General features: G+C 42.6%; 2 protein-coding genes and 1 pseudogene across 3 annotated transcripts; 1 reads left to right on the forward strand and 2 right to left on the reverse strand.

Moving 5' to 3' along the window:
- Positions 1-6,377: 6,377 nt before the first annotated feature.
- LOC308284951 (histone H3.2-like) lies at positions 6,378-7,165 on the reverse strand (annotated as a pseudogene). Its single transcript has 2 exons — positions 7,086-7,165; positions 6,378-6,779 (listed from the first exon to the last, which is right to left on the reverse strand). The product of its transcript is annotated as a histone H3.2-like (transcript).
- An 808-nt stretch (positions 7,166-7,973) lies between these two features.
- On the reverse strand, positions 7,974-8,417 carry LOC308284952 (histone H2A-like; the record flags this gene model as incomplete). Its single annotated transcript, XM_080725675.1, has 1 exon — positions 7,974-8,417. One exon carries the CDS (start codon positions 8,415-8,417, stop codon positions 7,974-7,976), a length of 444 nt encoding a protein of 147 aa, XP_080581801.1.
- A 392-nt stretch (positions 8,418-8,809) lies between these two features.
- LOC308284759 (histone H1-like) lies at positions 8,810-9,421 on the forward strand (the record flags this gene model as incomplete). Its single annotated transcript, XM_080725489.1, has 1 exon — positions 8,810-9,421. The coding sequence occupies one exon, from the start codon at positions 8,810-8,812 to the stop codon at positions 9,419-9,421; it is 612 nt and encodes a 203-aa protein (XP_080581615.1).
- Between the last annotated feature and the right edge of the window lie 1,938 nt (positions 9,422-11,359).

An 11,359-nucleotide genomic window follows, 5' to 3' on the forward strand; every position in this document is an offset into this window, starting at 1 on the left:
AGGCTCTTTTAAGAGCCACCCACATGTCATGTAACGAGTCGATTCCCAATTTTACGCAGAACTATGTCTTTTAGACTGTATTTATGCAATGTTCAATGAATTCACTTTACTAATACAGCTGTACAATGTTCGAATGTTGCCGAATGTTCGAACAGTGCATAACTATTTGGTGGAAATGCAGTGAGGCTGCTCTTTGTTTCACCTGCAGTCCCCACAAACACAGCGATAAAATGGCATACAGCAACCTTTATTAACGTAAATTACGTATTTTCACTCATCAAACTACGAAAACCCACCAACATTTTATAATGTGCCATTTTGTCATGTTTTCTGGCAAAGGGTTTAATACTGTATTTGTGTGTCGTATATAGGTGGTCCAGTTGCCTTTTTTTTTTTTTTTGCTGTGTGGGGGCCTCATTCACGTGAAGCTATTATTAGGCCTGAATAAAACGGAAACTGTTATGGTAGATCAGGGGTAGGCAACCTTAGGCACGGGTGCCAACATTGGCACAGGGGAGGGTGATCACCGGCACACTGGCAGAAGTGTGAGAGAGAGGATTTTTATTTTAAAAACAAATCTTTTTTTTAAATGTGGTCAATTAAATGAAGTTAGCTAATTTAGAGCAAATTACATCGTGCACAAAATTCTACATTCATTAAAACTCTGAACTCTGACTGGGGAGGGAGTTGGGAAGATAGGTGGATTATTGCTCTGAGTCTAATGATCGTTGTAACAATGTACTGCCAATCAAAATATGTAAAAATAGTTGTCATTATTTTTTTTTAAACGTGGTCAGTTAAATGAAGTTAGCTAATTTATATCAAATTACATCTTGCACAAAATTCTACATTCATTAAAACTTTGAACTTTGACTGGGGAGGGAGTCGGGGAGGTGGATTATTGCTCTGAGTCTAGTCTAATGATCGTTATATCAATGTCCTGCCAATTAAAATATGTCAAAATATTTGTCATTAAAATGTATGTTGACATGGCACACTAACACTCAAGAAAATAAAAACATGGCACTTCATTTCAAAAAGGTTGCTGACCCCTGTGGTAGATAGTATACACATCGGTTAAATACATACATAATACAGTCTTGATCCAAGTCTATGATCCAAGTCCAACCTTGCAAGTTCTGCTTGAGTGTCTGCTCTGAGGACGTAAGGGAGGACAGGCAGTGGAGTTGGCCCCCAGCCTCCCCCCCAACCCCCACACACTGATTATTGCTAGTCAACGCCTCTATTTCATTGTTAATTACTGTTGTGATCATTTGTAACACCAATTACTCTGGTCCACGTGTTTTAAATAATACATTATATATGACTTAAAAAAAAAAAGCTGAACAATTAATAAACTAAGGTATGCAGTCATGCAAAATGCATACATCACTCACCCATGGGAGTTATATCACTGGTGATGCACATGAACTGGACTCTAAAACAATATTAATAATGCTTTGCACCAATACACTGCAGTTTGGACAACAAAGGCTGATTTGGGGATTGTAGTATGCAGCAGCATATTTGTGATTTGTTTATTTATTTATAGTTTGTGTGTGGGTGCGTGCATGTGTCTGTGTGTGTGTGTGTGTGTGTGTGTGTGTGTGTGTGTGTGTGTGCGTGCGTGCGTGCGTGCGTGTGTGTGTGTGTGTGTTGTTGCTTTAAAACAAAGATTATAATTATAAAAACATTTATAGTGGCAAAACTTTTAATACTTTTAAAACTTTTATTTGTGGCCACCATTTTTCCTCCTAAGGACCAGACCCTTACAAAGATAAATAAAACTTTGGTAAACTTTATTTGGGGAACTACAAGAGAAGTTACGAAAAGAAGTATTTTATATAAAAATAAGTACTTTGGAGGGCTTGGGGCTGTGGACCTGGGTCTAAAATTAAGGCTCTCCTTCTGTAAAAACGTAGCGTCAGGTCTTAATAGAAGGTATTTGAGTCTGCACATTTGAATATAAATTGGACTGAAATGTCTAGTAAGAAAATATATGGCATTTTATGCGATGATTTGTATGGTGGCACTTTCCCCTATAAAAACCTAGATGACAGACAAAAGCAGGTGTGTATTAAAAACATTTGGAATCAAAACCTGTCCGAAAAAAAGAGGGTTGTGATGTGGCTGGTGTCAGTAAGAAGGCTGGCTGTTAGAGCAGTAGTTAAATGGAGCTGCTTCGTAACTACTGTTAAATGTCCAGTTGAAAACTGTAATGAAGATGAAACGATTGAACACCTGCTTGTCGACTGTCACAGGTCACAGTATATTTGGAGAGAAATGTCACAAATTGGTTTTAATGTGAAGGTTACATATAATGCTGCTATGTATGGAGTTTTTGAAGAAGAGCTGTCTGCCATGGACCAGGAGTTCATGTGGTCTATTGTGTGCACTGTTGTGAACAAAATCTGGAACACAAGAAGTGTCATGGTTATTAAACAGGAGTTCATCTCAGGAGAGGTGGTTTACAAGCAAATCAAAACTGAACTTAAGAGGCAAAGAATACTTGACTCCCGACAAAAGAGACTAAAGCCATGGCACCTGTTGACACTGTGAGAAAAAAAAAGAGAAAAAATTATTGTGTAATATCTGTCCATTTTCATATTTTATATTTTGTCTATTTATACTCTTTTGTACTGAATATTTAAAGGCCGACCGTGGCTTTAATGTAAAAAGGGGAGGTATAAAGGAGAAAGAAAAGAAAGGTAATGCCCTTACATACATGTATTCCTTGTACTTGCTATAATATGTTTGTTGTATTTGTATGACTATTGTCACTTTAATGTACATGCTCAATGATTGTAAACCCTGCAAATCTCAATAAAGTTATTTAAAAAGGAAAAACTCAATGACCATACATGAAGCTAGTCAGCATTTTTTTTTTTTTTAGGTTTTTAGAACCTATTCTTGACTGATTATTCAGTTTTCTAGATAGATATCCATTTGCATTATTGCTGTTGATGTATTGACATATTATCCTGTTTATTATTGTGATGTTTTTTTTTATCTGCTTATTGTAAATCGCTTTGGATTAAAAGCGTCTGCTAAATGCCTAAACTGTGTGTGTGTGTGTGTGTGTGTGTGTGTGTGTGTGTGTGTGTGTGTGTGTGTGTGTGTGTGTGTGTGTGTGTGTGTGTGTGTGTGTGTGTGTGTGTGTGGGTGCCTGTTAAAATGCAGGTCTGAGTCCAGGACTACACCAAGATTCTTGGCTTGGGTTGATCTTTTTCTCTCTTTTTCTTTTTTACATTAATGATTAACAGCACAAAATTACAGCAGTTTGTCTAAACATAGGTCACTCGAAAGACTGCATTTGGATCATTGCATATCACAGACTTGTGATATTGTCATATTATTATGACAACAAGCAAAAATGGCAGATATACAAGCTTAAATGCCTAATGAAAAACAGAGAGCTTGTAAATCGGCTATTTTCAAATCTTGTATGAACATTTGGGGAAAAGCTTTGAATATTTCCCCAAAATATATAGGGCCAACATAGTTGTGGTTAAGGAGCTCTTGTCGGTCACTCCTCGTTTTGGGTCTGGTCACCTCGGTCCAGCTGATTATAAAGATAAATTCATACTCAGGATTAAGCGAAAACTAACTGAATTTAATACAGATCAGACCATCCAAGGTGTTATTTACATGTTTTAAAGCAGGCTTTAAAGGCTTTTCTTCCCGAGAAGATAGGATGTGCATAAAATTCCAGCTAGATTTCTCAGAGACTCAGCCGACTCATTGCTCCAATCATTACCCACTTAATTAACCTATCCATCAAACAGGGTCATGTCCCCCAGTTCCATATCCAAAGTCATGGAAAAATAGTTTACGAACAGATTGCAAGATATCTCAATGAGAATAATCTGATTTACGTGTTCCAATCTGGATTCAGAAAATCCCATTCCACTGAAACATTACTTCTCTATTTGACTGACCAAATCAAACGCGAAGCGGATGACGGCAAATATAGCGGCATGGTCATGATGTACCTCCAGAAGGCATTTGACAACGTAAATCACTCTATTCTGATTGAGAAAATAAAAGCTATTGGTTTTGACAGCGCCGCAGTGAGTTGGATGCAGTCTTACCTGGTGGGGAGGGAACAGGTGGTGGAGGTGAACGGTACCCCCCCCCCCCCCTCCCCCTCCCCCCCCATGAAGAACATAGCTGGTGCAATAATTCAGCCCCTCTTGGACTACGGAGTCCGCATGGGCTAGTCCCAGTTGGGCGGTGTCCCAGTTGGGCGGTGCAGCGATGGGGGAGCCATCGCTGCATCAGCTAACAAGACACACGCTGATTGGCCCCTATCAAGAAAGCCTTTCATTGGTCGCCTTCAGACCCCAGCATAATACGCCCAAAGCCATATCCAAACTATAACAATTTAACTTTCTCAATACGTTTTTCTCTTTAGCAAAGTTGCTACGTTTTCCTTTTTAACACATTGACCGCCATTTTAACATACCTCCGTACTCCCACCTGCCATTCGTCTCCATAGACTTCCATGTAATTGGGTGTGCACGGATCATGCACACCCATGCCTAGATAATGCACCACGTGTGTCCACATTGCTCACAGCTTTCAAACAAAAAAATCCGAATGGAAATCCGTTCAGGCATTCATGAGATAACAGCCACTATGTTTAACAAAGATGGCTGCCAAAATGGCTGCCATGCTTGAAAGATGGGGTTGCTATGGGGGTTAAACATGCAATTTCGCGATTGCTATCATGCCTACTCCATTTTTGGGGGTCAAAAAATTTTTTTGAAAAAAAAATGTTTTGATTTTTTTTTTTTATTCTCGGGACTATCGGGCCTGGCGGGGAAAGACATTGGAATAATCTCGGGACTATCGGGCCTGGCAGGGAATGAGTTTTAAGCACAGTAAAGTTTCAATTTGTGTATTGCACAGTTTAGCAACGTTTTCCCTTAAAGCACAGTAAAGTTTCGATTTTTTTTTTTTTTTTTAGCACAGTTTATTTTGAGCACTGTAGTGACAAATTAATAGCTGTGCATTGTGCAAATAAAGGCTTTTCTCTTTAGCACAGTACAACATTTTCACTTTTTTTTAGCACAGGCCTACAAAGTATAAATATTTTTTAGCACAGTAGTGATAATTGACATCATTTTCTTAGTGTACATACAGTAGTTAAAAGTTCTCTTTAGCACAGTACAACGTTTTCACTTTTTTTTAGCACAGGCCTACAAAGTATAAATATTTTTTAGCACAGTAGTGATAATTGACATCATTTTCTTAGTGTACATACAGTAGTTAAAAGTTCTCTTTAGCACAGTACGTTTTCACTTTTTTTGGCTGAACCGGACGTAGGAAGCGCTCCGTTGTAGTCACTTGGACCGCGCAAGGTGCACCAAAACCCAATTATCATGGCGTTTATCGTGCATTCACCACGCATTCACCACGGCATTCACCACGCATTCACCATGTCGGAATACCGGACCGTCGGAACTCTGATGCGGACCCGCATTCACCACGGCTTCGTAACTCGCGCGGCCGGCCCTGGCCTGCTCTTCGCGGCCACTCGCGCCGCAAGGTCCGCTGGCCTTCGCGCCGCTTGTAATGTCGTGGACAATAACTGAAAACGAGCGCTCTATGCCGTTTCCATTCATCTTTCCCCGTGGGATCCATAATCACGCCACGCTGACTCCCGAGTCTGAACTCTTTTAACAGTAGTAGTTTATATATTTATATATAATGTATTATTTAAAATACGTTATCATTGTGGACCAGAATAAATGGTGTTACAAATGAACACAACAGTAATTAGCAATGCAATAGAGGTGTTGACTAGCAATAATCACTCAGTGTGTGGGTTGGGGGGGGGGGGGGGGGGGCAACTCCCACTGCCTGTCCTCCCTTACGTCCTCAGAGCACAACTTGCAAGGTTGGACTTGGATCAAGACTGTATTATGTATGTATTTAATCGATTTGTATACTATCTACCATAACAGTTTCCACAAGAGGCCGTTTTATTCAGGCCTAATAGTTACACGTGAACATGTTGTATGAGGCCCACACACCAAAACAAATACAATATTAAACCCTTTGCCAGAAAACATGACACAATGGCACATAACAAAATGTTGGTGGGTTTTCGTAGTTTGATGAGTGAAATACGTGATTTATGTTAATAAATGTTGCTGTATATGCCATTTTATCGCTGTGTTTGTGGGGACTGCAGGTGAAACAAAAAAGCAGCCTCATTGCATTTCCACCAAATGGTTATGCACTGTTCACAGGTCTATCCCGTCGATAGATGATAACGTACATAATTGCACAAAGGAGGAATGTCATCTTCAGACAAGTAGATGGGTGGCTCTTAAAAGAGCCGTTTTGGGGTTCAGACAGTGACGGATAGTTTATGCACGTTCTCCACGGATACGACGGGCCAGCTGGATGTCTTTGGGCATGATGGTCACCCTCTTGGCGTGGATGGCGCACAGGTTGGTGTCTTCAAACAGACCGACCAGATAAGCCTCGGCTGACTCCTGCAGAGCCATGACGGCGGAGCTCTGGAAGCGCAGGTCGGTCTTGAAGTCCTGTGCGATCTCCCTCACCAGGCGCTGGAAGGGCAGCTTGCGGATCAGCAGCTCGGAGGATTTCTGGTAGCGACGGATCTCCCTCAGAGCCACTGTACCGGGACGGTAACGGTGAGGCTTCTTCACTCCACCGGTTGCCGGCGCGCTCTTGCGTGCTGCCTTGGTGGCGAGCTGCTTCCTGGGGCTTTGCCGCCGGTGGACTTGCGCGCGGTCTGCTTGGTTCTGGCTTTTTAAATAAACTTTATTGAGAATGTACAGTTTAGTCATTTTTTAAGCATTTACATTCATAGAAACCAATCATAAGCAGGCATGTCATTTAGGGTGTAATTACATTATGTACAGACTATATAAGGGCATTACTTTTTATACCAGAAGCTGATATGCCAGCGCCCCTGGAGTTGGTCCCGGTCACGAAACCCAAGTGTTCGACCGGCCTTAATTCTAAATTGCACCCTGCCTCCTTTCAGAAGTTTTAGCATGTAGTAGTCCCACTGATGCCACATATAGGGCAGAGAATTACCAGCTAACTTGTCCTGGATGGAAACCCAGTTCATCCACAGCTGGGCGGTCATAACATTGAAGATCTTATCCTGGGCGCTCGGTGCCATGGTGCTCGGTGGCGATGTACGACGAATCTTCTGGTGTTATCCACACGTCCTCTGAGGGTCTTGCAAGACGTCTGTCGTGATTGTGCCACGACTGAATTGTGATGCTTGTTTATATAAGGTCAATGATGTCATAGTGATGAGATCAGTCTGACAACATTCATTGTGATGGCACACTCACAGAATCAATTTTATGCCCATACATGGAGTTCCCTGACTATGTTATGTCAAAACCTGCCCATATGTGGACATTACCAAATATGGGCATTTCCAGATATGTCCTTAATACGCAAACTCCACACAGAAAGGCCCTATTGCCAACCGAACCTAGGGTGTGAGCGATAGGGCCTTTCTGTGTGGAGTTTGCGTGTTCTCCCCGTGTCTCCTAGGGTTGATACCCTCACAAAAACATGAACTAACTCCCCCCAGAATGACAACAACTAGAATCGTCAGAGAAACGCTGTGGTTGGCCAGATTATCAAGAATTGGCGCAACCTCGCCCTTTAGGGCGAGGTTGCATGTCACCCTGAGGTCGCATTCCACCCTCGGGTGTCTTACTAGTAATAAATACACCAGTATAAACAGTTATGCCCAGTTATATTGAATTGTCTCAATATTTAACACGAATGTGTTAGATACATTATCAGCCTTCAATGCTGAATCAAGTGAGGCTCGACTACATTACATTGCCTACAAATGCCTCATATGCTCTTGACAAAATGAGCTTATATGAAATGTACATATTTAAGAAACGGGGAAAATATCTTTAAATTGAAACAGTTGGTGGCTCTTAAAAGAGCCTTTGTGGGGTTTATTTCTTGGCGGCTTTCTCGGTCTTCTTGGGCAGCAGAACAGCCTGGATGTTGGGCAGCACACCGCCCTGAGCGATGGTCACTCCACCCAGCAGCTTGTTGAGCTCCTCGTCGTTGCGGACGGCCAGCTGGAGGTGACGGGGGATGATACGGGTCTTCTTGTTGTCCCTGGCAGCGTTTCCAGCCAACTCCAGGATCTCAGCGGTCAAGTACTCGAGCACAGCCGCCAGATAGACGGGGGCGCCGGCACCGACACGCTGGGCATAATTGCCTTTCCGCAGCAGCCTGTGGACACGACCCACGGGGAACTGGAGCCCGGCACGGGATGAGCGAGTCTTTGCCTTCGCCCTGGCCTTTCCGCCGGTCTTACTTTTTTTTATTTTTAAATGAACTTTATTGAAAATTGGCAGTTTACAATTATTTAAGCATTTGCAATCATACATACAAATCAAAGGCATGTAAGTACATTAGAAGCAAAATGACTGAGGAAACACTATGCTCTGACTGTGCAAGGGTGATGTTTTGAGCGTATCACTTAAAAACGAGATTGCTTTTTTCATCGCAGTTACATTGATAACAAAAAGGCACATGTGTGCTAACTGGTCAGCTCTTTGTTTCATTTCATAACACGCACCGCAGTTTGTTATAACTTGTTTTAATCGAGGAGAAAACACAAGTAGCACACTATGCCACCTAGACAAGAGGAGCTGTGTGTATGTTGTCTCTATATGGTTCTCATGTGGTGTTTAAGTCCAGCCCCTTCAGAGCGTTCGGCACCAGTCTGTCAGACTTTACTTTATAGAAGGAAAAGGACGAACTACTATCCGAGACAACTATGGCAGAAGTAGCACCAGCACCCGCCCCGGCTCCGGCCAAGGCCGCTAAGAAGAAGGCGGCTCCCCGACCCAAGAAGACCGGCCCCAGCGTCGCTGAACTGGTCGTCAAGGCCGTGTCCGCCTCCAAGGAGCGGAGCGGTGTGTCTCTGGCTGCGGTCAAGAAAGCTCTGGCTGCCGGCGGCTACGATGTGGAGAAGAACAAGGCCCGCGTCAAGATCGCCGTCAAGAGCCTGGTCGCTAAAGGCACCCTGGTCCAGCGCAAGGGCACCGGCGCGTCCGGCTCTTTCAAGATGAACAAGAAGGCAGAGGCGGTGAAGGCGAAGAAGCCTGCTGCGAAGAAGGCAGTTAAAGCAAAGAAACCCGCTGCCGCCAAGAAACCCGCAGCGGCTAAGAAGCCCAAGAAGGCGGCGGCAAAGAAGCCCGCAGCTGCCAAGAAATCGCCCAAGAAAGCTAAGAAGCCCGCCGCCAAGAAAGTAGCAGCTAAAAGCCCTAAGAAGGCCGCCAAGAGCCCCAAGAAAGTGGCTAAAAAGCCTGCAGCAGCCAAGAAAGCTCTAGCCAAGAAGGTTGCCAAACCCAAGGCCGCAAAGAATGCAGCCCCCAAAAAGAAATAAACCACCTATTCCATCTCTCTATACCCACAAAAGGCTCTTTTAAGAGCCAACCACTTCATTTTATAAGAGTATCCTCACTTGTATACACCATGGTCATATGTGAGCACTGGCCAGTCTCATTGTGTGTTAATGGTCTACCACTCAAATAATGTGACATAAGTCTACTACCATCGTCATGGAACAAAATCATATACATTATTATAAACAGTAACCCTGGTCCACCTCTACATCACGTGTGCAACAATGGCAAAAATGTCACATTGCTCAAATAAGCGAGACATGAAGTCCGTATACTTAATTATTGATGGATTACTATACCTTATTTAGCTTAAATGTGATAATACATACGTAGAGTAGAAAGAAATGCTATGGGCCAGAGGACCATGTATTCAGTAACACCAAATGTACACATTGAAAGGAATATGAATAGGGGAGAATAAATAAATAAAAAATAACAATTATGATATAGATTATAGAGGACTTGTCTAGAAAATATTAGGGGGTGGTGTGTGTGTGTGTGTGTGTGTGTGTGTGTGTGTGTGTGTGTGTGTGTGTGTGTGTGTATGTGTATATGAGTGTGCGCGCGCACGCGTGTGTGGGGGGGTATTTATATGGGGGGATATGGCAACGCCCACATAGTCTGCCTGTCCTCCCTTACGTCCTCAGAACACAGATAAAAAGGCATGGCTTAGAGCCCAAGAATCATTCACCTCTAGTCTGGCTGCCGACTTAGCATATGCTAACATAGGTATGATTTTTGGTATATAGTTTTTTTTTATTGGCCTAAAATGTTGTCTATATATGTACGTTCATGAAACCACCTGCTGACGGCATGTCAGCATTGAGCAATTTTTGTTATAGGGGGTAAGAGTTTGGGCCCATCACTTACCATACACTATACTGTAAAGGGGAAAAAAAAATACCCCCCAAGTAGCATGTGAGGGGTCAAACTAGGGGTTTATAATTATTCTGAATCCATTGAAAGCATTGGTTTGGCATGAAAAACTTTCCTTGGCTTAAAAACAGACGCATACAAATATGATTTTGTGATGAGTTTTGACAGTTTTGTCTGGGCTGAGGTGGGGTATGGAATGTGGTATATAGTTTTTTTTATTGGCCTAAAATATTGTCTATATACATACAGTCATGAATCCACCTGCTGACCGCCTATCAGCATTGAGCAATTTATTTTATGGGGGTAAAAGTGTGGGGCCCATTCATTTACTATACACTATAATATAAAAGGAAAGAAATACCCCCAAAATCTGCTTTAAGTAGCATTTGAGGGCCTGAGGGGTCAAACTATGGGTTTATAATTATTCTGAATACATTGCAAGCATTGGTTTGGCATGAAAAACATTCCTTGGCCTAAAAGCAGACAAACAAAAACATGGGCTGTGTCCGAAATCCACCCTATTCACTAATGTAGTGTACTAAAATGGGGCTCCGCCATTTTGAACTAGTGTCCGAATGTATAGTGAGCATTTTTGTACCCTAATATAGTGTACTGAAGTATCCCACAATGCATTTGGATTTGTAGTGAGGATTGGATGGTCACTACTTCAGCCGGCTTGAGCTCAGCTATCCCACAGTGCACTGCGCGGCAGCCGCTCTCTCGCCGTCTCTCGCGCTTTGAGCACGCACATACAGTAAGCACGCGCACATGCACGCTGCAGGCTCGTCTCTGGGCCGTAGCAAAAGCAACAGAGCCGCTCGTAACAGAACCACCGGCTAAAGAAAATAACTCGTACGAATGTCCACAGCCTTGTCACCAGAGAACAAATGATGAAAAAAGCTCTAAAGTTGTTTATGAAGAGAATATACAGAGAATAGACGCTGGAGACTTTTGTTTTTTCGATCTCTCTCTTTCTTCCCAACCTTCCACAGCTGATGATAATAATCATGATAAATAATGTTATTTAAATTAGCAAGAATAAC

Source organism: Nannobrachium achirus (assembly GCF_963921795.1).
Source record: "Nannobrachium achirus genome assembly, chromosome: 5".
In the NCBI taxonomy this organism is placed as follows: Eukaryota; Metazoa; Chordata; class Actinopteri; order Myctophiformes; family Myctophidae; genus Nannobrachium; species Nannobrachium achirus.